The sequence below is a fragment of the Cryptomeria japonica genome, chromosome 4 (assembly GCF_030272615.1).
Source record: "Cryptomeria japonica chromosome 4, Sugi_1.0, whole genome shotgun sequence".
Taxonomy (NCBI): Eukaryota; Viridiplantae; Streptophyta; class Pinopsida; order Cupressales; family Cupressaceae; genus Cryptomeria; species Cryptomeria japonica.
The window spans coordinates 606,436,900-606,462,709 of record NC_081408.1 but is presented as its reverse complement, the minus strand read 5'-3'; the positions used below and the strand labels follow the sequence as shown (position 1 = coordinate 606,462,709).

The 25,810-nt window shown below is 33.0% G+C and overlaps 1 protein-coding gene and 1 long non-coding RNA gene across 4 annotated transcripts in view; one reads left to right on the top strand and one right to left on the bottom strand.

The window, feature by feature from the left end:
* Nucleotides 1–504: 504 nt before the first annotated feature.
* LOC131061100 (ankyrin repeat-containing protein NPR4) lies at nt 505–18,664 on the bottom strand. Its single transcript, XM_057994615.2, has 5 exons — nt 18,597–18,664; nt 17,922–18,415; nt 11,034–11,551; nt 819–1,492; nt 505–646 (listed from the first exon to the last, which is right to left on the bottom strand). The coding sequence occupies exons 2-5, from the start codon at nt 18,409–18,411 to the stop codon at nt 604–606; spliced, it is 1,725 nt and encodes a 574-aa protein (XP_057850598.2). The 5' UTR covers nt 18,412–18,415; nt 18,597–18,664; the 3' UTR covers nt 505–603.
* LOC131061101 (uncharacterized) overlaps nt 3,120–25,810 on the top strand; it is a 70,201-nt gene continuing 47,510 nt past the window's right edge. For 2 of the 3 annotated variants that reach the window (XR_009110495.2, XR_009372362.1), the window contains exons 1-3: nt 3,120–3,499; nt 3,633–4,083; nt 5,843–5,922. This is a non-coding gene — a long non-coding RNA (uncharacterized LOC131061101). Of the gene's footprint in view, nt 3,500–3,632; nt 4,084–5,842; nt 5,923–8,777; nt 8,885–9,071; nt 9,232–25,810 lie in introns of those variants that run through there. The other variant, XR_009372361.1, reaches the window with a different exon arrangement.

The following is a 25,810-nucleotide window of genomic DNA, read 5'->3' as shown; positions in this document are numbered from 1 at the left end:
TCATGAGAAGTGAACCCATCAATTGATTTGAGACAAGAAATCTCATGAACTAAGAATAAAGAAGAAATTACTTGAGTTTATCTTTAGTATGATAAAGTAAAAAGGGGGAACCTAATAATTAATTAATTAGGTGATTGTTGTTCCTAAACATGTGCCTGGGATATCTCTTCCTTTAATTTTATTTTTATTTACCTAATCACATCATGACTTGTTGTTTACCTTTCATTTATTATTTTTATTTTTGGGTTAGTACTTTTAGGCCAGCCTTAACCCACATACACTAAGCAACATATTAAGCTTAGAGAATGCCAGACAACTCTAAATGTTAACACTTTTAAGCCTAGAAGTGTAAGCTTAGTGTACATATGATTTAAGTCATTCAATACTTTTATGTCTTGATCTATATATCTTGGTGTATTCTATATCATGCTATAAAAAACAACTTTGCTCGATACATTTGAAATCTCTCCAATAACATTTAATTGTGCATTAATTTATTGTTCTCGATCTCTATGCATTATTGATAAATCAACCCTTAAGAAAGGATAACTAAGAATAACATCAGCCTTACACTGTAAAAATGTAGAAGAAGAGGAGCCATACTCAAAAGTAAAGGAGATACTTGCCCTGCACAATTTGCTTTGGCCTGGAAATAGTCAAATAATTATCTATCTGACTGAAGTCAATTTCAATCACATTCTAGACATAATCTATTTATCTTAACAGAATGAATTTCAATTACATTATATCATCAGTCAAAATTACATATTGAAAGTGTTTATTGTGTTTATTAGAATGATTATACAATAAATCCTTACCAAAGATTTCTGCGCAATATAGATCTTCTTGCAGATTTAAACCCATCGTAAAGCAAGAGGATAACTATATCAAGGACATGGTAGATCAAAGTAATTATCAGCCCAAGAGTATCCTCCACTATAAACCAGATGAATTTATGAGGTTGTGTGAAGATATATAGTTTGGAACGGAAAGTTGTAACCCTAATTGCAAGGGGTGTTACAAGCAACATAAACCAAACTGTTACTGTGAGCCATAGATATTTTGGTCCCAAAAGTAGGGCTACAGCGCAACCATATGCAAGCAGTACTGCCAGTAAGGCCTTCATAACAGCCATGAAACTGATCTCAACCATGGGTTTGTCTTCCTTCTCTCCAATAATTGCAAACAAGAGTAGAACTGTTGCTGCAACAGAAGTGACTAACGCCACTGTATCAGCTAAGAAGAAGACATAGAAAAGTAATAAAAATAAATTATATTCGCTCTGTGTCTCATAATTTTTCCACTCTGCATGCAATGGATTTGAATTTCCTTGGAGGAGAGCGAAGGGAGCTGCGAAAGCAGCTGTCCCAATCAGTACTGCGTTCCAGGAAATTATTTCACTTTTCCACTTCGATTTGGTCCCTGGTAACTGCAACTCCATTACAATGTTGGCATTGCGGATAGCCCCATGTTCTTCTAGAAGCCTTTTAACCTACAACAAAATATATGTAAATTAAGTTCCTATCGGTCAACATACTTCTGAATCAAAAATACTTGTGGACAGAAAACCAATTCAATGATATTCTTGGTATCAATTCTTATAACTACTAGTTAAATTAGTTTTATTTCAATTGTATGTGTTAAATTACTTTTTTATATGATTCTACTAGAAAGGTTTGGGTAATATGTTAAATAGAAGCCTAAAGTATTTGGAAAATTAAATAATTTCAAATAAATTGTTGAAAATTACATTAGTAACAAAATTAAGTGATTAAATTTTGATTATGGTGGTGAGTATTTATTTCATATAATTTGATTAGTTTTGTCCAGATGATGCTATTTAAAGAATCAAAATTGATGCTATTTAAAGAATCAAAATTGTTGCTAAATTATTTATCAAGAAAGTGATGCAACAATGAGGCTAAATAGTATGTTCTCAAATTGAGATCCATTTTCTTGGTTAAATTCTAAAATTCTAGAGGAGTGGTAGGGATGGATAATTTTACTCACATGTTGGCATTTAAGTGTGAAGCCTTCATTCATATCCCACTAGAAAAATCGATGAAGCTTGATGTAAAGTTAAAATGGTGTATTTTTCTTTGTTATAGGGAAGAACAATTTGGTTATAGTTTTTGGGATCTAGTTGCTAAATATGTTACTTGAAGTTGAGATGTAATTTTTAATGAAAAGGTAATGGCAATTTTTCCAAAACAGGGGATGACTATAAAAGAATATGTTTCACTAGATCACATCATCAAACATAAATGTATATTCAATATTTTCTACCTAAGACACAGTTACTTGCCTTATTTACAAGGTATTCAATTACTTGCCTTATTTACAAGGTATTCAACATATTGGTTTACCTTGTGACATACAGTGTATGCAACCCTTTAATCACCTTTTTTACTTAACTCAAGGTCCTTTATATCTATTATAGGCTATGGGAAATTCTTGTTTAAATACCATATATCTTCCAACTCTATTATGAATATTGGATGAGCGATTCGCCTTAGAATCATGAACCTCACCAAATGTTCACAACGTCGAGCAACATGATTGAATCACTCATGCATCTAAGAATGGAAATACACAAGATAATTTACAAGTGCAAATTCCTTAGTTAAGGGGGACTATTGGGGATCAAAGAAACCCATCAAGCTAAGCTCACTACACTACTACACAAATGAAGGATTTAAGACGTTAATTTAAGACAAAATATTAATTTTGTCTTAAATTTTTTTTTAATTATTTAATTGTCTCAAACTAAGACAATAGAAATTAACTTTTTTCTAAAATAAAACATTTTTTTCCCTCTCTTTTCTTGGCGCTCAATCATCTGCCCTCTTCCCTCCTCCCGCGGCGGCAGCGGCATGCAGTTATCAACGCAGGAAGAATTAGGCTTTGCCCATATTTTCTCATCCGCTTCACTGACAGGATAAAATGTAAGGGTTTTTTATGTGTAGGGGTTTTTCAATGGATGCATGGCACCGGGCGCATAGCCACTACAATTTCCATCTTGGCCCTTCGTCGGACAGCCCACTTCTTGCAATCTGATCTGCCCATATTTTCCCATCGGCTTCTACTGCTCACTATCACCAGCTAAGACACAGGCAAGTTCGTGTATTTTAAAAAAAAATCTTCTTTGGTAGGGTTCTGTAATACGTGAACGTGTCTTCTTAGTGCCTGTAGATCATTTATATGGATCATTTGATAGATTCCCTCTAAAGAGATGTTGTTTCAATGAATGTGGGGAAAGAGCAGGTACGACTGAGTCGTAATAGCTGGTAATTGGTTATTTGAATTCATTGTCATATTCAAATTCCGATTTGAAAAGGGCCCTTTTGCTTCAGGACATACCCAAAATGCTCAACCTTTCCCCGTAAAATTACTTCTTGTGGCTCCACAAAGATGTTTTCGATCTTCTTAGACCATAGTTGCCCTAATGATGGCATATTGTAAACAAGGCTTCTAGTAGAAGAAAGAAGCCCTTCGACAGGTAAGAGGGGATTGTAATTGAGACAATTTAAGACGTTTTTTAAAGAGAAAATTGTAATATTGCAGTATAATTGAATCTTAAAGCTCCTAAATGTTTTGCAAAGCTGCCAATTCCTCTGCTCTTACTCTGATAGGTGTTGGCGATTTAGATCGCTCAGGGGTTTTTTCGGTGCGGGACGGTCGGGAATCTCCTGTGAGAGTGCGCTCTGCCAAAGAGGGGCTTAAGAATCGTGGCCGTGTCAGCAAACCCTAACTTGCGATGTTTTTTGGACTCTTCTTCCATCAGTGTTGGCACTGGGAGTTACTTGCAGGCTACGTGGCATGGGGTTGGTGTTTCGGTGGCTGGGTTGCCTCCTGCTCATCGGCCACGACACTCTTCAGATTGTGGTGTTGGGAGCTCTGCTCTTGGCTCAAATGTTGTCCCATCGTCTCCACCCGTTGGACGGGAAAACTCTTCTAGGTTTGGCGATCCTTGTCCCCTTGGTTCTGCTATTCGCAAATTAAAATACTTGGATAGGTTATGTTGTGCAACGAGATACTCTTTGGGAATTCGATCCGACGACCTAGTGGCTATCAATTGAAAAGGTACGTTCAAAACTCTCCTTCGTTTCAATCCTCTGTAAAAGTAATTTTAACGACATGGTGTTAAAGAAATTATACTGTTTACTGTATCAAATAGACGATGCAAGCTTAGTTCAAATATACCGACATGGACCTTAACTTGATATATCTTTCTTAGATAGTAAGAATCTGCCCTAGTTTAATGCTGATACTCAAGAGTATTAAGCTCACTGCTTATTGTATGATGTGTATGGTAGAGACTTGCTTAAATGGTGTGAGAATGGATATGGACTGTCCATGTCGTTTTCCTCCTCTCTATTGGACTGTCTTGGTGATGTTTTGTTATTAGATTGTAGGAATCTTCTCAGATTTATTCTAATCGTGCTGTGATAAATATGAACCTCAAAATTTGTTATTATATTCAAGAATCCTCCCTCGGAGTACGCAGTTTAATGCTGATGCTTTATGTATTACAGATACAACTCACTGTATCGAGCAAATGGTAGACACTAACTGCAAATATATGGTTCTGGATCTGAACCACCTAGAATATTTTCCACTCTGTCTGATGTTGTCTAAGTGATTTGTTTTGTTGTTCAATTGTAACAAACTGTGTAGATTAGCTCTTGAGATGCCAGACATGGTTCTAGCCCTAATGTTTTGTTATTAGATTGTAGGTATGTACCCTTTAGAAACACCTAGTCTAGTGAAGTATCTTGGATGTTGCTCACTGTATCAAGCAGATTCGCTCTAAAGATGCGAGTATAGATCTAAACTGTTCATAAAGTTCCACCTACGTGATGTTGTCTTAGTGATATTTTTTTATTACTATTAAAGATTATAAGAATCTACACTGACATAATTCAGACATGGAGTAGAAGATGCAAATTTGATATTTTTCTATTAGATTGTAGGAATCTGCCACTTGAATATATGTTCTAATCTACAACAAGTATGAGTTCCACACCACATCAAGCATAAATCAGAGATAATTTGAAATATTTAGGAATATGGATTTGAACTATTCAATCGACACATTTTCCCACTATTTGATTCTATATCAGTGATGTTTACTTATTAGATTGCAAGCATTTTTTGTAGACTTACTCCAACAATGCTGGAATGTTCTGAATATGATTGTCTGCTATTAGATTGTAGAAATATGCCCTCAGAATACATACTGTAATTGTTGATTCCCACTATATTAATTATGTAGATCACTGTATCAAGTTCATGGATCAGATTTACTTCAAAGGTGTAGGAATGAAACTCAACTATGCATATATTGCAATTTTTTTTCTTATTTGATGTTGTCATACTGATATTATATTATTAAAATTCATTATTCAGGAATCTGTTCAGTTTTACTCCAATAGTGCTAGAATGGATTCAATACCAGTATTTTGCTGTTAATTGTAGGAATTTGCCCTTAGAACGCCTTGTCCAAGTAGACAACCCAAGAACATTTTTTTATCAAGCATTCAAATGTGATGAGCCACATTTGGTATTTATTGCAATGGAAATACCTTTAAGTTTATTATACTTCAACCCGATGATACTCTCTACTGCAGTTGGTCTAATTTTCCTTAAGTTGTGGCATGTGAACATTATTTAATAGACAATTTTCTGGTTTAATTTTTCTTGCTATTTTATTTTTCTACCAAATCATGCCAAAAGCGGAATGTAACCAGGGGATTTTTGTTTGGATCAAAATACTATTTATTAGTTTTCATGCCTTTTATTTATCAGTCTCATATTGATGCAACAATTCTTCCACATGCAGAGGCTATTATGTCAAAGCTTGCAACTTTTAACAATGGTGAAATAAATGCAGAACCATCATTGTTGATAACTGCAGATCAAGTAAATTTCACCATCCTTTTTCTTTTCTCTATAGATAACAGTAATTTAATCTTGGTATATTGTCAATATTCATATATATCTTTTCTTAGTGAATTTCTATTTTATTCGATGCAGAATACCAACTTCATAGATAGACACACACCATATTACATCCTACAAGAAAAATGTGCATGCATTGTAGAATTGAATCAACACATTACGACACATAGGACACAATATGGAGCATGAATAATCGTTTTTATTTTATAATAGTATGGCATGATATAGCTTTGAGACTCATGAGATACTTTTGTGTTGATTTTTCTCTAAACTTTGTCCAGGGCTTCACTCTATTGTTTGCACACTACTCTTTTCACTATGTGACACCTCACAACCACTAAAGAGATTGTTTTCTGCAACATTGAATGCTTGGGACAACCATCCTATCCCTTTGAGACTGCATTTCCACTGCTATATTTGTGGTTATTTGATCTTTGTCCTTGGCATTCGCTGTAGTTTTCAAATTCTCACCTAGACAAATAGTCAAAATTTTTAGTATTAACTTTTTCGTTTGATGATGGATTTACATGATTCCAATTGGAGATAAAAGTATATTCAATATTGTATCTCCAATAGAAACAGGTTTTGAAGAAAAGAAGAATTGATTGGTAGAATGTGCCAATGAACCACCTGAAAATGTGAGTTTTAGCAGTGCAGATTTAGGATAAGCAGTCAGTATTTTGGGCATAACTTTCTCATACGATATTGGAATTGAGTGATTCAAATTGTTTTGTAAACTAGGTTCATAGGGGAATATTCCTTATAAACAGGTTTTAGATATTCAACAATTTGGTCATCCAAAAATTTACTGCCCTAACTCTGTTCTTACTATGTCCTTGAGTTTCTTGTGTGACACCTAGTGGGTACTTTGTCCACATCTTTTTCGTTTGATGATGGATGGTGTAATTCCAATTGGAGATAAAATTAGATTCAATTTTTTTATCTCCAATAGAAACAGTTTTTTAAGAAAAGAAGAATTGATTGGTATAATTTGACAATGAAAAACAGGGAAATGTGAGTTTTAGCAGTGCAAATTTACGATAGGCAGTCAGTATTTTGGGCATAACTTTCTCATATGATATCAAAATTGGGTGATTCAAATTGTGTTATAAACTAGATTCATAGGAGAATATGCCTTAGCAACAGGTTTTAGAGGTTCAACAATTTGGTCATCCAAAAATTGACTCTGTTCGTATCTTGTCCCTAAGTTTCTTGGGTGATACCTAGTGGGTATTTTGGCCACATCTTTTTCGTTGGTTATACAAATTGAAAAATTCAAATTGGGTTAGAAACTATATTTTAATGGCTACTTTGGATAGAAATAGGTTTTTAAAATGTGCCCATATGACCCCCAAAAATAGGATCGTCCCAACTATGTTTTCAGTGAAATCAATGAACCAAAATGCCATAAGAGTCTAATAAAACATATAATGCATCATGACTCGTACATTTTCAACTCTCATGAATTATTCCTTTATTACAAACTTGTGATTTTCTATTTTCCCCAATGTGTGATTGTCATAGGGTTTGTATAGGACTTTTTAGGCTTGGAGTCTTCTTTTATGCATGCTTACAGTCTTTGTATTATATCCATAGGACTGCCCTATTCATTATCTTTGAGATATTACTATTGAACACATGCACATCATTGTGATGACTCCTTATTTTGCAACTATGTCAGTGATTAAGCCAACCTTGTTTTCTTTCACATACCCTTCATTCAGGACCTCTGTGCTATGTATTTGTTGTCCTTAATGATTGTTATTTCTCAAGTGTTGCCAACAAAACCCTTGAATGCATTCTTTGCATTTTGGCTTCTTTATTTTGTGTGATGCTATCTAAACAAGAGATATTTGTATTTCTGCTCTCTAAGACCTATTTTTCCTTTTGCTCTATCATGACATTGTACTCACTGTTGCTATTAGGCCCTTGTAACTGTCATTTGCTTCTCAATGTTATGTTCTTGACAGTATTATCTTCTTTTCTCCTCATAATAGTGATGTCTTCTATTCATCCAAGATGAATTTGTCACCTAGAATAATGATCTCCAACCTTATGTTGTTGTTCATAAATGTTATCACATGATAATTAGTCTTATCACTATAGCCTTTGTGTTAGAATGTTACCCTTGTATGATATTCATGGACTGTTTTGAAACTGTATCAAACCCTGCATGTTGACTATCTCATGGGCCTAATACATAGTGAAGCATCACTACTATTCCCTTTATTAGTCTTGATTTTTCCACTGTCAACTGTCATCATCAATGGTGTTGTATTCTTGACAAGGTAGATATGGGTTCATAGCTGTCCATTAACTTTCTTTCCCATCCATATGACTATCATTTGTGATCTTTCCCTTTGTATGCATCATAGCCCACATTGTCTCTACCACTGTGACCTGTAGATATGGGTTCATAGTTGTCCATTAACTTTCTTTCACATCCATATACTATCATTTGTGATCCTTCCCTTTGTATGCATCATAGCCCACATCGTCTCTACCACTATGACCTCTATTTGCCTTTGGATTGGAACCCTTAATGAGGAAACAAGTTGTTCTTCATTTTCATTGATGACCATCCCTCCACGCTAATGATTTTTAACCAAAAATTGCTCCTTAGCTATCATAAATTACTCTTGTATGTAATATAGCAAGTTATTTACGATGATTTGTTGCATTGTAATTTATTGATAATTTTTATATTTATGATCCCTGTCTTAATGTATTAATTTAAAAAAACACTAAAATGGATGGTTTTGTGTTATTTGGGAATCTATCAAATAATAGACTAATAATTTGCTTGGTTGTTTTAGAGCCTTGGATAATTGCAGCATAGCTAGACAAATTTCTGGTCTTATTCTCCTCATGCAGAATTACATCATATTATTAGCGGTAATTTAACCTAGAGGATTAACAAGAGGTACTCATTATTTTGTGTACTACATAATTTTTAAATTTCGAAAATTACTAAATTATGCTTTAAACATTATAAATGCTATGTTTTAGTAGAATCAAAATGCAATTTGGAGAATCATTGAACCCGAAAATTATTTCATAGGAATTTCAAAAAGAAAATTCTTTTTTCAGAAATTTTGTTGTCTAACCAGGGAAATCTATGGAGATAAAATGGAGGAGTTTTCACAACGTTCTTGTTACCGTTCAAGGTAGTGCAACCGTTCAAGGTAGTGCAATTCTGAGGGTGACTTCAGAGAGCTAGACAAAAAAACTGGGTTGACTATAGATGAACAACTTTAAATTTGAGTCTCTTGCATCTATTGTATTCTTGAGTCTTAAAAGGTATTTTCCTAATTAGTGCTAGTTTTGAATAATCTTGCAATGTTCTAGCTTGCAAACATTGGGTGGATGCCATGAGAGAAGAAATAGGTTTGCTAACGTAAAATTCACTTTAGATTTAATCTCTCTTCCACCAAATCATAAAGATTTGAAAAATAGGTAGATATACAAATTGAAATAATAATATGGTGGAAACAAATGATACATGGCCAAATTAGTGGTTAAAATATATGACCAACAAAAAGGTGTTGATTTCATAAAAAGATGATTTGTTGAAAAAATGACTACCACTCAAGTAGTGTTGGGATTAGGCATTCTTTGGAGTCTTGAACTAGAGCAATTTGAAGTAAATAACTCATTTATATATTGATATGAAAGAAGAGTTATATAAATATATACCCTTTATTACCATTTAATTGGTGTCTTTCAGATAGATAAGATAAACCTTTTATTTTGATTTACCTTATGACTTGGTATTTCACCTGGTCATTCTATTTTAATCTTTGTGCAAAATAGACATGTTTATTAAATGAAAAATATAAATTATTCTAACTCCTATCATGTACAAAATAAAAAATGAGCTACAAAAATTTGTTATACATTGGAATCCCTCTCAAATGCTCCTAGATTCTATTCCTAGGTTCCCTATTTTAGATTTTTAGTTATATTATACTCAACATGATATATTTATAATTTGTATCTGTTGTGAACCAATAGTTTTGTCACTTTTTATCAACTTTTAATTTGTAGAAAATCTACTTTTTCAAGGGTAAAACACAGTAGGCTTGGCTAGATTAGTTTTATTTATTAGTTAGATAAAAAAATAGATCACTCTCTTCCCTTAAAGAGAGTTTATCCGAACTAGTGGTCAATGAATCATTTGATGAAGAGAACTAGTCCCTTTTTTAGGATCAATATCTATAAACTACAAATGCTATAAATTTTCCTTCAATTGCATTTATGTAGTCCGTACTAATGAAGAAAACTATTATCTCGTATAAACAATTAAATGGTGCATAGCTCAAGAGAGAGAAAACAATATAAATAGGTGGTTTATTTACTTATGATTATTTTGGATGTGAATTGGAAGAATCAAATATCTAAGCTTTCCAATATTAAAAGTATGAAGGTCATCCTCAACTTAATCTAATGGATGTTTTGACTAATAATGAACTAAAAGGGGTAAGAGAGATGGATTGAATATGATTAAATATTGTTTATAGAAAGTGTCACAAACATGGAAGGGTTTAAGGATTTTTTTAATAAACTTAATTACATAATTCCTTCTTGTGCTGATTACTATTGACCATACCATAAAGGTCATGGATATTTTTTTCATCCTTTTAACTACCATTTTAATAACTGCCATCGTTTGCATTGCCTATTATCCTATATTGTTTAAGAGAAACATATTATTATAAATTTAATTTTAGTCGAATATAAATTCCTTTCTAATAAAAAATGAGATTGATTAATTAAATGCATATAAATTATAAAAATATGTATAAATAAAAAAGGATATATTTTCTTTCTAAAAACGAACTTAAATTTACTATATATATATTTTTAAATTTTTTTTTAAAGATAATAAAAAATTAAATGTTTTCATCATCCACCATATACATAAAATAAGGAAAAAATACCTATTATTACAACATATGAAATACCTATTTACAAATTCTATTGATTTTGATAATATTTTTGAAATATAAGAAATGTTAAAGATTAATCAAATACATTTAGAGATTTAGAATGCAAGGAAATAGATTACTTACCCCAGAGAAGAGTAGTTCATCTTTATGCATGCTATCAATAGCAATATCCAATGTTGTTTTCCCATAGTTGTCACAATCATTGATCAACATTTTTGTGGCAGATACTAGGGACTCTAGCATATCCTCCATTCTCTCTGGAATCCTCTCATATATCAATTCTGCATTTTTGACGGCTAGATGCAAAGCATTTCTCCCCTCATTATCTACTTGTTCTATGCAATCTCCACCATAGCGTAATATTGTCTTCATCACTTTATCATTTGCCTCTTTTACTGCAATATGCAGAGGATTATGTCGTCCATCATCCATTTTATGGCATAAGGATTTGTCTTCTCTTAGAAGAAGTTCTGCAATATTCTCATTTTCTTTAATATGTGTTGTAGTCAACCAAGGATGAAATGGTGGCACAAGCTCCTTGAATGGAGGGATTAAAGCAGCAACATGTAGGGGTGTCCTTCCCAAACCATCTATTGTTGAAATGAGTTCATGCTTATGAAATAGAAGTTTCTTAACTACATCTGCAAAAACAGAGGCCTCACTATAAGAATTATTTAAATTCATAGGATTTCAATTACAAAATATATATAATTATTCAATAATTTGAATTTTTTAATGTATGTTTATTGTTTTATTTATTTAATTGTTGTTTATAAAAACATATATTATATTTTAGATAGTTAAAATAATGAATTATATTAAAAATGTTTATTTTAATCTATTTTTGGTTAGACATTCATACGTTTTCAATTTACATTAATATTACACTAATACAACAATTAAAATATTCGATACAATAGAAACTATCTATTATTCTATAAAAGTCATATTGACTAAGATAATTAAATTAATCATTTTTAATAATCCTTATACCTATTAAACATGAAATCAAATAAATAAAACATGCATTCTACTTCTTTCTAAAAAGAAATAATATACAATCATATTAAAGAAATGTAATTAAACATGAAATCAAATAAATAAAACATGCATTCTACTTCTTTCTAAAAAAAAATAATATACAATCATATCAAAGAAATGTAATTAATACCAAGTGAAAATATAATATTGATGGTAATTCAAAATATTTGACCATCCTCTTATAAATTTGGAGAGAGAACGTGACATCTTAGAATCCTTAGACTAAGGAAGAATATGGATACTCTAAAGAGATATAGATATGAACATATTTAACTTCACCAAGCTTTAAATATGCCTCAAATTTATAATATTTTGTGGAATAAGAACTTTTCTAATCTAAGTTAGTAAGGAAATTTGTATGCTTGGTCAGAAATTTTTCTAGGGATAATGTCAAAAAGAGTGCTTTAATATGTAAATTAGATTCTTATAATTATTTGTATAAGATTAAAATAAATTGTTTAGAGTAATTAATCAACTTTCCTCTTTTTAAAGTTGATTATAAGTCTATAAATTAATAAAAAAGGATAATAAGATCCCTTAAAGATTATATTCAATTTGAAAAGATTTAAAAAATATAACGTAAGCAAGGAAGATATATCTAAGCAAGATATATTCTAACACACACTCATGCATTTAATTTTGAAATCAAAATACTTGAAATGTTTAATGATTTGACCTACTACACTTCAACATTTGGTGTATAATTTTTATTCAAAGAAGGTTTAAAAAAAAAAGATTGAAGTAATGGAGAAGATTATCCATAAATTAATTATCTATTGAATGGTGCACAATACATGAATAAATAAACTATTTCAACAATAGATATTTTCCTTTGTTTCTTCTTGAAAATAGTTTAAATGTAGAGATTAGTAACATATAAGACTCTAAGAGAAACTATTTGATAGCAAACCTATAAACAAACACAAACTTATAAAACAAAAAGTGGAGGATCCTAATTTCATATGTATATAGTTATGCACAATATATTTTATCATTTCTTTTTACGTAGAAATAATGATAAAAAAAACTTGAGTAAAAAGTACTACATGTAAATATATTAAATATATATATGAAAATTACATAGATATTTACAAATATTAGATATGATCCAGACCCAAAAGTATTAGCAAAGGGTAACTAAAATAATTAAAAAATAACTAGCCCAACCCAAGATTCAGGAGCTAAGATCGATTGAAAGATATATGAACAGAAGATAAAATCAATCTTAGCCCGGAAAGGGAGAAAATCTCAACAAAAGAAGAGACACATACTACAAAGTAAACTAGTATTTATATCTAGTGACAAAATTTGCAAGCTATTCTCAACCATATCATTTCTTTATGTCAAATAAAAGTGTGTATGGTATGGTATGCTTTATGCATTTCTCATGTAATTTTAAATTGATAATTAAGGTTAGTAAGAAGTATTTATGTCTCCTAGTAATAACCATGTAATAAAACAATAGGAAACTATAGATCATATTTTTATATGAATGTATGTTACTAATGTTGTTGGAAATATTTACTTCTCCTTGAGAGAATGCCTTCTTTTAGGTTCTTTTTCACTTACTTGCCATGAGTAATTGTGTGTGATTAGCAAGCTTGACACTATGTTTAGTTAGTCATTGAGGCTTTGGGGAATTTCTCATTTGAGAAAAATAGGACGTATATGTGTGACCCAAACAATTATTTTATTTTATGAAAAATGAGAAATTTATTCTTTGTGTTCATATAGTTTAATCTTATTATCTTTAACTTGTAAGTTTGCACTTCAAACCCAAAGGTTTTAACTACAGGCTAGTGGAAATTTATACTTTAAAAAAGTATTACATTTGTAACTATGTTATGTGACACCCCAGTCTAAGTATTAGAATACGTGGGTTTTAAGGCTTGGTGTATGTTTTTGCATCTATAAATGTGTTCTTAAACCTTGAAGTTTTAGTCTCAAGTTAGAGTTCAAACTTCAATTGGAATTTTAAATATGGTATTATGTAATTCAATCTATAAAGTTTTAATTATTATTCTATGTGAGATTAGGAATTTTCTTATAGTTTTCATGTCACCCAATGCTAATTAGACCCTAAAGTTTAATAAATGGGTTGGTTGGAGTTGGACTTGGACTAATAAATTTGTCATTTTAAGTTAATAATTAGACTCCAAAGTCTAATTCATATATTAGTCAAATTTAGACTTGGATTATTAATTGTTGCAACTTGAAAAGTCAAACTCTAAAGCCTAATGTAGATGTCTAAACTTGACACTCCCTAAGTTTATATTTAAGAAGCAAATATCACATTTTCTCATTAATAGATGTAGTTCCTCTAAAGTTTAATTTGATTTTGATTAAACTAAATGTTCTGAATATATTAAATCATGAAAGGCCCAAACCTTTACATAATCGTAAAACTAGGGAGTGAAAAAAAACCAAGGGCTCTTGAGAGGTAAGGGCCCAAGAACATAAAGCCTATTACCAAAATGGAACAAAACCAAACAAGCTTCCAACACCAATAACAAAATCGAGAAAACAACACAACTATACCCAACAAATAAAAAATAAAATAGGACACACCCCCACTGAAAGCATGAACCAATGGCCTACATAGTAGGGGAAAACACCAACTTCCTATCCTGGCAAATTTCTTTGCCTTTTTTTGAAAAGAGAGATTTCTATTCAAACCTTTCCAAAATGAGATGGTTGGGGAGTCTGAGGTTGCCTTCACCTTGGACATAGATGCCTCCAACCCAATGGTAGTGGATGAATCCAAATGGTGCCTCTTCTTTTCTCAACTCCTTGCGATTTTGTCTTACATAGCCTTGAGAGCAACAATTTTTTTCTCGATCATCTCCATGTTCTACACAAGCAAATTCTCTATTTTCCTTTTCATGGATTCTTGATTATCATGCAACACCTCCAACACTTCCAATAAATTCTTCATGTCATTATTGTGGTTAATTTTCTCATTAAGTTCCTTCACATTCTTCTCCAACCCTTCTCGCTTTTTAACCATAGCAATTAATTTACCCATCGCCATCCAAACACCATGTTTCTTATCATCTATATCTCAACTTGAGGCTCTAGCATCTACTTTAGTAAGGGCTTCTCAAGCATGTTGATTTTCTTCTTTACCACCTCAAATTGTTCTAGAAGCCATTAATCCTTTAAATTCACTTTGGCTGGAAAGAGGGGAAATTCCTCCTTAAATAGATAATCTTGAGGAGAAGATTGAGGGGAGCTAGGGGGAGATGGGGAGGGATGGGTAGCAACATTGCTCACAAAGTTATCAGGGGTCCAATCAACCTAGTGGACAAGGAATAATTTGTCTCCTTTGAATCCTGTTCAACAATAACTACCTTTTTTTATGAAGCATTGACCAAGGGGGACCACAGGGTATTTTTATTTATTAGTCCTAAAAGGGTTAACATGGGTGGGATTCTTTTATGGCTTCGGGAAATCTTTATAATCAACCAAGTTGATCGGTAACTCAACATAGAGGCCAAGGGAAAAAGGATTAATGGCAGGGTCACTAGTTGGGGTTAAACCAAAATGAAAATTATAAAGGTGCCAAATGAGACCTTGGTGCTAGGGAAGGGTACCTTTAGACTTTGCCACCACAATAGATTAAGAAATGGAAGAGAAAATCTAAAAGGGAAAGTTCATCTTGAGGCCATACCTTAAGTGATTAAGAATTGGGAACAATTGGGAGTGAAAACACTTAAAACATCCGTCTAGGGTGACAAATTTCATCAAGAGCAGTGTTGTCTCTTTCCAAATTCTTGGCAAGTCATCCCTTTTGAAACCAGTTTGAAGACTGGTCACATTCTCGCCTAGGCCTAGAAGCCAAAATATTAATTGTTGATAAAGTAAATATTAAGATTTGCAACCTAAGTTTGTGCACATAAAACCATGTTCAATATTCTTGATAGGTGTGATTCAAACCAAAATTTCAAGATTCTTGTTATATATATACATAGTATATTGAAGCCCAAGCTTGTGTAATATGGACCCTAATTTTAAAGATATTACAAAGGTGTTCCTAGACGTTTAAGTTCAAGTTGGTGTAAATTATTCCTACCTCAATGAATACCAAGTTGTAAGGAAAGTAGCTTGGTATGAAAATAATAGGACTTGCAACTTAAGAACTTGGAAACTTATGCACACCTCAATAATAGGTCTTGGTGTTTGTTAGGTGTATTTTTAGTGTATATTATAACAAGTTTTTGACATAGGAGTGCAATATGGCATGTTTGGTATAACTCTTATATCATGATAAATTTGCTCATTTACATTTTGTTTATTAATATCTAAATTAAAATCCTACTAATATATATTAACTCTCATGTATTTCTTTGAAAAATTATGACTGTTATGATCAATAATAAATAATGAAGTATATTAATATATTTTTTCTCACTAGAAAAAAGGTTTAACTAGCCATTACCAGTTAAATTGTAATATAAAACCTGCACAAGTATCGGAGTTGGCTTCGACGCTGGGTTTGCTCCCTATTGGTCTTGAGTTCGAATTTAAGGTTTGGTTCACTTGATGCAAGTGGCTTGCACATGGTTGTGTGCATCCTTAGAGCAATAGCCTTGCCTCAACTTGCCCTTTGTTGGCCCCCACTTAGAAGTAATACAAACCAAGTTGGGTCGAGGGATGCCTCTAGAATAAAATTAAAAAAGTTGCAAGAACAATAGTATTCTACCTTGGATGTAGATAAGGAGATATAATCCTAAATCTTCATCCTCCAACTAATTGAGATAAACCTAAGAGAAAAATGTTGTCATAGGTAAAGTTCTAAATATTACAACATAGGTTCCTTTATTTTGTATAATGAGTTCTAAATTAAAGTGTGCCCTTGATGCATCAAATTATATGATTAGGTACTTGAAAATGAGTGGATTACCATGACGACCAAACTAATTAAGAATATCCAAAGAATCACTTGGTCCAAATGTGAAATTTTCCAACTGTAATCATAAATATTTTGATTCCTAGGAAGATTGAAGAGGGTCCTTATCATAAGTTTTCTTTTCTTTTGGTTTGTCAAATAATTGATCAAGTGAAGTTATTTTCTCTACTTATTATAGTTTCCACTCCTTATACTTGTTTTAAATATCACTTTACTCATTTGGAGTCCCAATGACCTATCTATGATGTGACATGCAAGCCATGTTAAATTCCCATATATGCAACCAACCTATGTTTAACGTTCACATTCTAGTTCTTTAATGACACCAGTGCCACCTATAAGCTAGTGTCCACCGACTAACTCTACTTTAGCACAAGTGTTTAATTCAAAATTGAAATTTACCTATTGAGAAACCCTAAAGTGCACCTCCACATTAATTTTTGGTAGAACCCTTGCATGCAAGTTATTTGCCCTTTGTCTCTAGAATTTTTACAAGCTAAAAAGAAAAAGGGTTATGAGAAAATAAAGTGGGGACTATGATTAGAAAGCAAGTGGGTTGAGGTTTATGATTACAAAGCAATGGGAGTCATGCAATCAAAGTGATTTGAGTGATGTGAGGAGCCCTAAATATAGATAGGGCCCATGATTATCATACATACATACACACCAATGGTTAGTCATAGGTCGTGATTGTTTTATAGGGGAGATAACTTTGAGAGATGTGAGATTCTATAGAGTAATATAACACAATAACCTAGATATCAATTGAAATAACAAAAAAGATAAATTTAAGAGAGGCAAGATGTCATAATAAGTCATAACTGAAACTGTATTTTCTAGCTTTTCCCTAAAGCTAAGAACCAATCAAGTAGACTCGAACCCAAGACCTCCCATGTGGAAGGCTTGCAGTTAACCACTGCATTGTGGGGTCATTCCCAACACAATAACCTAGATATTAATTGAGATCACAAAAAACAATTATGTAGAAATCTGAGTACACCTTTGACCGTGTGTATTAAAGTAGAAGAAAAAGCTTTTTAGGGTCCGTAGTCTTAACATACCTGTCCGTTTGTTGAAGATGGCACAGTGTAATGATGTTTGGCCATCGGATCCCCTGCTGTACATCTCCATCGGCATAGGGCGCAAGAAATTTTCAAACATATCAATGATGTCCGTATGACCCGCAAATGCAGCTTTGAATACAGCTGTTTCACCGGCTCTATTCCGCACACTCGCAAGCTCACGCGCCAGCTGAGGTGAATGGGTGATTAAAATTTGTAATACCTCAGCCTTCCCTCCACGGGCGGCTTCATGGAACGCCGTGTTTCCATGGCGGTTCTGTCTCCTCAACAATTCATGGTTCTGTCCTTCCAAATCACTTGAGCGTATGTATTCAAGCAACTTTTCCATAACTCTTTTACTACCATGAAATGCAGCGATGTGCACAAAACTATTCCTTGCATCACTAACTTCATTCAGTCTATGCAATGGCAATTGTTCAAATGGCTCCACATCGTCTGCTTTAGCTGCTTCAAATAGATCCGTCTCCATAGTTCTGAGAAGTTCATATAATTTATATGGGTGAAAATTGTTCTAAATATTTATAAAATCAATTAAAAGATTGCTGCTCGAAAATTAAAAAGAGAAGAAGTTACTCATAGATTTTGATTCGAAATATTGATAAAAGATTAATATACAATAAGATTACAAAAGAATTACACACTGTTGGAACATACAGATTTGCAGCACATAGAGAGGAATTCGCCTGTGATAGTCTTCAATTTGAGGCTCAGTCCGGTTTTTGTAATGGGGAGAAAGGCGATGCATATTCTAATCTTGCTTCAAACTGTTTCTAATGGCATCTATTCTAATCTTACATTGCACTGCGGTGGGATATGTCGACCACTTTTGTCGGCAAAATGATCGAGAATTATGACGCTTGGAAATGACATCAGTGGAATATGATTTCCTACAGGCTAAATTTAAGAATTTATCTTTGACTATTGAATTGAGGAATATTAGAGAATAATCTAATTTTATATTGGTCGTCGTAATTTTAATAAAATTATGAAGAAAAATGGGTACATCATGTCATATATGGATGATCTTTTGAATTAGTTTTATAATATAGATTAACTTAAAGTTAGAATATTGTCATGTAATATTCATCTTGAAATCACTTGGTAAACAACATTTAAAATCAAAGAGGAACTTCATGAATAGACAATTATGTCATTTAGCATAACTAATGCATCAATAATATTTATGTTGCCTCTTCTCCAATTGTTTTGCAAGATCGTCTACTTAAATAACATCCTCATCTCCAACAAGAAATGGGAGGAACATGTGAAGCATGTATTATGCGTCTTAGACACTATAATAGCACAAGTTGCAAGCCAATTTCAACAAATATAACTTCAACACAACACAAATCTAATATCTATGTTGCATCAAGCAATTATGTAGGCATCCACCCAAACCTAGAAAAATCAAACTAATTTGAGATAGACAAACTACATGCCACATCACCAAATTGTGCAACTTAACTAACGAATTTCTATTACAAGTTTATTATCATATTATTATGCATCACTTGGTCATGAGAGGAAGACAATATTATAGCTAGACAACTTCCTACTTAATTTTTGGGAGAAGAGAAATTCTCAATAATATTTGATCTTTAACCATTTTAGAAAGAAATAATTTAAATGAAACACAAGAAACACTACATGACAAAGTAGATACTACGATACCTGATATTGTCCAAAATAGTGAATGTGGCATGCCAGAGTTTTGTTTAGTATAGATAATTAAATTTAACTGCATTAAAAATTATTGTTTGGTCTCTTATCTAGAAATGATGTTTTCATAGTTAGAGATTTGGGAACGTAGAAGCCATAGTGGTGATTATCCAAATGTGAAAGCTTATTGTAGCTGAATTTCTATGTCCTAGTGTATAAGAGGGCTCACTCCAATAGCCCATGTTGTTGTAATCTGACCTTGGATAAATCCCATATAATTGGTTGTGTTTTTTATAGATCTTATATTATTGTAGAATTTGTTGTGTTTGACTACTTAATAAGAATTCCCTTATTTAGACCTTCCTATTGTAAGAGCATCAACTTGTATTAAAATTGTTTGTATCATGGGAGCCATGTAAATTAAAGAATCAATCATTAGGTAGTTTGCGAGTGGTGATTGTGGAAAGACTGCCAACTAAGACAAGTTGTCAATATTTTAACCAAGAGAGAGTGATGAATCCTAAATATTACAAGAAGAATGAAGGATATATATGAGATGTTGAAAGAAATATAAAAACCAAATGGATGAGCTACAATAAGACAACCAAGGGTGTTAGGGTTTTGGTAGATCCGAAGCAAATACAAATTAACAGTTATATGCAAATTCAAATACACAAAAGATGAAGAATAATACACAACCCAAATAACATAGATATTTAACATGGTTCCCCCAAGATGGGCTACATCCATAGGACACAACCGTCCAATCTTTTTCTTATTATCCAGTAAAATAGTACAACACCATTATGATGTCGTTTTCATTCTAGCCGCTTATAACATGCAATTTTTAGGCCAATCTACAAAGTCATCTTTTTAGGGCTTTTTTCAAATGCTGGTTTTTTTCAACAAAAAAAATGCCAAAAAAAATTGAACCCTGACAAGGATACACTATGAGTATACAGTACTTGCATATGATTAGTCGCCACATACCAAAAAAAGGAACCTAATTTAAAATATAGAAATAATAACAACGAAGAGAAAATATTTAACATGGTTCACCCAATCTTGGGCTACACCCACCAAATAGAGAGTCCAATATTATAATCCACTAAATAAAAACCAATTACAACCAGCAATTCCATTCTCTACATAAAACCCGAAACACTTGGCCCTTTTATCAAGGCTTATGTCAGTTACAAAATTAGGGCTACAACATGTTAGCCAATAGAAAAATAACAACCAACGCCTTTATAAAATAATAAAAATCTTTTTGGCCTCGCAGAGTGTTGCCCCTCAACCCCGCCCTGTATCATGATAGGGAGCATGCAAGGGGCTCTACCTTTTGACCCCACAAGGGATGATGCCCCTTGACCCCACCTTTGGGGCACCGCTCCCAAACCCCTATCAAAAAATATGGGGGGAAACAACACCGATAGAAGTAGGGAAAATTTAACCTCTGAGTCTGATTAGGATCCATACAACAACAATCTCTAACTTGGAGACTGGTCAGACTCCACAACATATCATCTCCCACTTGGAGACTGACCATAACATCGCTAGCCTTGTAGCTCCCACTGGAATAAAACACCTTGGACTCTGTTGTTCTATTTTATCGTTTTTAGTCTTGAAGACCAACCAAAGCTCAAGAGGAGCTCAACTTCTCCCTTGTCATTGTCTTTGTAAACATATCCGTTGGATTTTCATATGTATGTATCTTTTCCATGATGATATGATGAATGAATAAATATCTGGTAGATTACTAAGAGCGGGGGGCTGAATTAGTAAATTGAAAAATTGATACAAACTCCCAAACTCAAAATAAACTTACCAACAAAATAACTCTGTCAAGATAATATCTCAAAGATTACCAACATCAACCACTTTGATTCTTATACCAACTTAATAGTAAACAATTTCTATCTTGTAAACATCAAAAAATGCTTAATCAAATATCAACATATTCAACTCTCATTGCTTCCAGTTATCATGCCTTATCAGAAAAGTTAAATAGTTAATCAAATCAACAAATAAGATCATAACCACAAAAACATTCACCACTTGACACAAATATTTATATGTGGAAAACCCAAATAGGTAAAAACCACGGTGAGATGAGACTCACAAGGATAGCTATCTGAACTCTTCTGAAGTTCACCTTGTTAGGAGCCAAGCTTGTTAAATCTTTTACAATAAGTCCTATTAAGAACAAACTCTGTTAGGAATCACCCAATTAAGGGATTTACAAAAATGCCTTGATGAAAAGAAAAATACCCTGTTAGGAGTAATCTCAGTAGAGGATTTGAGAATCCAAACTAGTGGATCACCTTGTGAGAGGATTTAGAAAGTAACCAACCTTGTTAGAGCTTACCCGGTTAGGGGATTTCAATTCTGCTGTGATTGTTAGAAAACAACAAGTTTTTCTTAATTTGTTTGAATAGCACTACATCTACTTGATTAGATCCTTCTTAAGCTTCAAATCTGCCTTTACTCAAACTACAGATCCATTTTCTGATTAGGCAACCTCACACTCAATGAATTTATGCCAATTTTGCCAACTCACTAATAAAACAACTTCATCGACGTTAAATACAAATCAATTAGGTTGGTAACACAACAAAAAACTAATTCTCATCATCTAGATTACAAACAAGTTGGTACAATCTTGACCATTAGAAATCATAACAATCTCTTCACATTAATCAAGAAAATTCCAACCACTCCATGATCACTGCTTCATCGGACTTGTAACTTATCACACGCTATGTATTTGATGCAATCCACTTTGCTCCTTCCCATGATAATCAAACATGCAAAAATAACTTGAACTTATCTTCATACAATGACCACACATGTCACCATCATTATCGCTCAACATCAAATCTTAAACCAACAAACTTTGCTCGGTTAGGGTTTAACAAAAACAATTGGTAGGGTTTACCGGTTACATAACATAGAAAGGTTTAACTTTATACACTGATTTAACTTACAAACTACCATACCGGTTTCCAACATCTTCGTCAAATTTTATCACACCAGTTACAAGATAAAAGAAATAACAACAATAACATCAGCAATATCATGAATACCATTCATTGATTCAATTGACACCAATGACAACATATCATTAATGCAATCTATATGCAAAATGCCAACAATCTCCCCCTTTGGTATTCATTGCAATACAAATATCAACGCCTCTGATTTGTTGTTGTGATTAGTGAATAGGAATTGTGGTTTACATACCAAGTATTCACCATGTTGTCTATCATCATCCTATCACTAGTTCACCTAATCAAACACAAAATTATTCTCCCTAATCACATAATTCTTCTCCCCCTTTGACAACAATGCCCAATGGAAAGTAAAACATGTAATTTCACATTCACATCATGCATCAACAAACTGCAACTTGATGCTCCCCATGTGAAATACATCCACTCCAAAAACATCAATCCATGTAAAATTCTGCAAGTACTTCAAGGACTAATGCAATAAGCATCATATTCAACTAACCTCATGAAGGGGTACAACCCCTAGTTGTCTTCTAAGACATTCAAATATAGTCTTACGCAGAGGTTTGGTAAAAATATCTGCAAGTTGCTCCTTGGTTGAAACATAGTCTATGTTAACATCTTTTCTTTGAACTTTCTCCCTCAAGAAATGATACTTCAATTAAATGTGCTTAGTCCTTGCATGCAAAACAAGATTCTTAGAAATATTTATGGCACTTGTGTTATCACACAATATCTTTATAGGTTCTAAGATCTTCATCTTAAAACATTCCAAAATGTACCTCATCCAAATAGCTTTTGTGCAATTCATATAAGCTAAGACATACTCAACTTCAGTAGTAGATTGTGAAGTACAACTCTTCTTTTTACTACTCCATGAAACAAGCCTTCCTCCTAGAAAGAATGGTCCACCGGTAGTACTCTTCTGGTCATCAACATTTCCTACCCAATAAGAATCTATGTACATCTTCAAATCAAAATTTCCTCCATATGAATACCATAACCCATAGTCAATTGTACCTTTTAGATATCTAAAAATTCTCTTGGTTGCTATCAGATGTGCTTCCTTTGGATTCTTCTGGAATCTAGCAACTATACCAACTGCATGGGCAATATTCGGTCAATTGTGAACAACATAGTGTAATTTCCCAATCATTGACCTATATTCTTTTTTATCTACAGACTTAGATGCATCTTCCTTGGACAATTTACAACCTGTAACGATTGGTGTTGCAACTGGTTTACAATCACTCATTCCAAAATATAATATAATGTCACAAATATAATGTCATCAATAAATACTTCACTAACCAGTATTTCATCTCCTTCAGACTTGAGATAAATGTTGTTGTCATCACTGGTTCTTGCAAATCCTATCTTCATCAGATGTGTATGAAGCCTTTCATACCATGCTCTGGGTGCCCGTTTTAATCCATATAAAGATTTATGCAATCTGCATACCGTGTCTTCTTTATCTGTTAATGCATAACAATCAGGTTGCTCTATATATACCTCTTCTTCCAATATCCCATTCAAAAATGCAGACTTAACATCCATCTAGTATACCTTGAACTTTTTATGAGCTGCAAATGAAGGTAATATTCTGACTCCTTCCAGTCTTGCTACTGGTGTAAAAGTTTCACCATACTCTTCTCCTTCTTCTTCCACATAACCTTTGCAAACTAATCTTGCCTTGTTATGAACTACAACACCATCTTCATTCAACTTGTCCTGAACACCCATTTAGTACCTATGACATTCTTGTTTACCAGTTGGGGTACCAGGGTCCAAGTGTTGTTTTTCTCAATTTGATCCAATTCCTCTTCCATTGCCTTAACCCAATGATTATCACCAAAAGCCTCCTTAGCCTTTATTGGTTCAATGGTGGAGATCATGCAAGAGTTCTCTCTTATTCTTCTTCTAGTAAGTACTCTAGTATCCTTATCCTCAATAATCTGCTCAAGACTGTGATTCAGTCTCAAATATCTAAGAATAACATGATCATTCTCTTCAAGTTCATTTTCTTCATCATCTTTTTCCTCTAAAATTATCTGTTCTGATTGAACAACTGCATCAGAATTTGCCTTACCGGTTTCAGATTTAGGTGTTTCAAGTTCCAAAAGCAAAATGCAAGGATCTTCATCCTTTTTCTCAGAACTGGTTCCTTCTAAAACTTTAGGACATTCATCTACATGAACATTAGCACTCTCAACGATTCTCTGAGTCTGGTTATTGAAACATTTGTAGGCCTTACTCTTGGTAGAATAGCCAAGAAATATTCCTTCATCACTCTTTGCTTCAAACTTACTAATGTAATCACCTTTTTTAATAAACCATTTACTACCAAAGATCTTAAAATAACTAACATTAGGTGATCTTCCATACCAATATTCATAAGGTGTCTTGTCCTTATCTCTTCTCACTAGAACATGGTTCATTGTATAGACAATTGTACTTACAGCTTCTCTCCAAAATGTTTTCACCACACCTCCTTGTATCAACATTGTCCTAGTAGTTTCAATCACTAACCATTTGTTTCTCTCTGCTATACCATTTTGTTGTGGTGTCCTTGGTGCATAAAGTTGTCGTTTGATACCATTCTCATCACAATACTAAGTGAACTCTACAGAAGTGAATTCACCGCCTTGATCTATTCACAGACATTTTATCTTTTTGCCACTCTCTTTCTCAACTAAGGCCCTAAATGCCTTGAATTTACCAAAAGCTTCATTCTTATCCTTCAAGAATGTGACCCACATCATCCTTGAATAGCCATCAGTGAAGATCATGAAATATATATCACCTTGAATGCTTCTAGTTCTTATTGGTCCACGGATTTGTATGAATCAAATCTAACAAGTGCTCTATTGACAAGGACTTTCTCTTGAAAGTAAAAGAATTCATCTTTCCTAACTGACATTATTTACAAAGAGCATTAATCGGTTTGTCTATCTAAGGTAGACCTCTTACTGTCTTAGACTTGCTCACTTTAACAATGTTGTCAAAGTTTATATGACAAAATCTTCTATGCCAAAGCCAGCTATCATCTATCTTTGCAATAAAACGGTTGCTAACTTTAGGATTAAGATGAAATAGATTACCTCCAGTTTTCTTCCCGGTTGCAATCAATTCACCTTTGTTGTCAAAGATTTAGTACATACCATTTCTAAATTCCAGTGGGTATCCTTTGTCATTCAG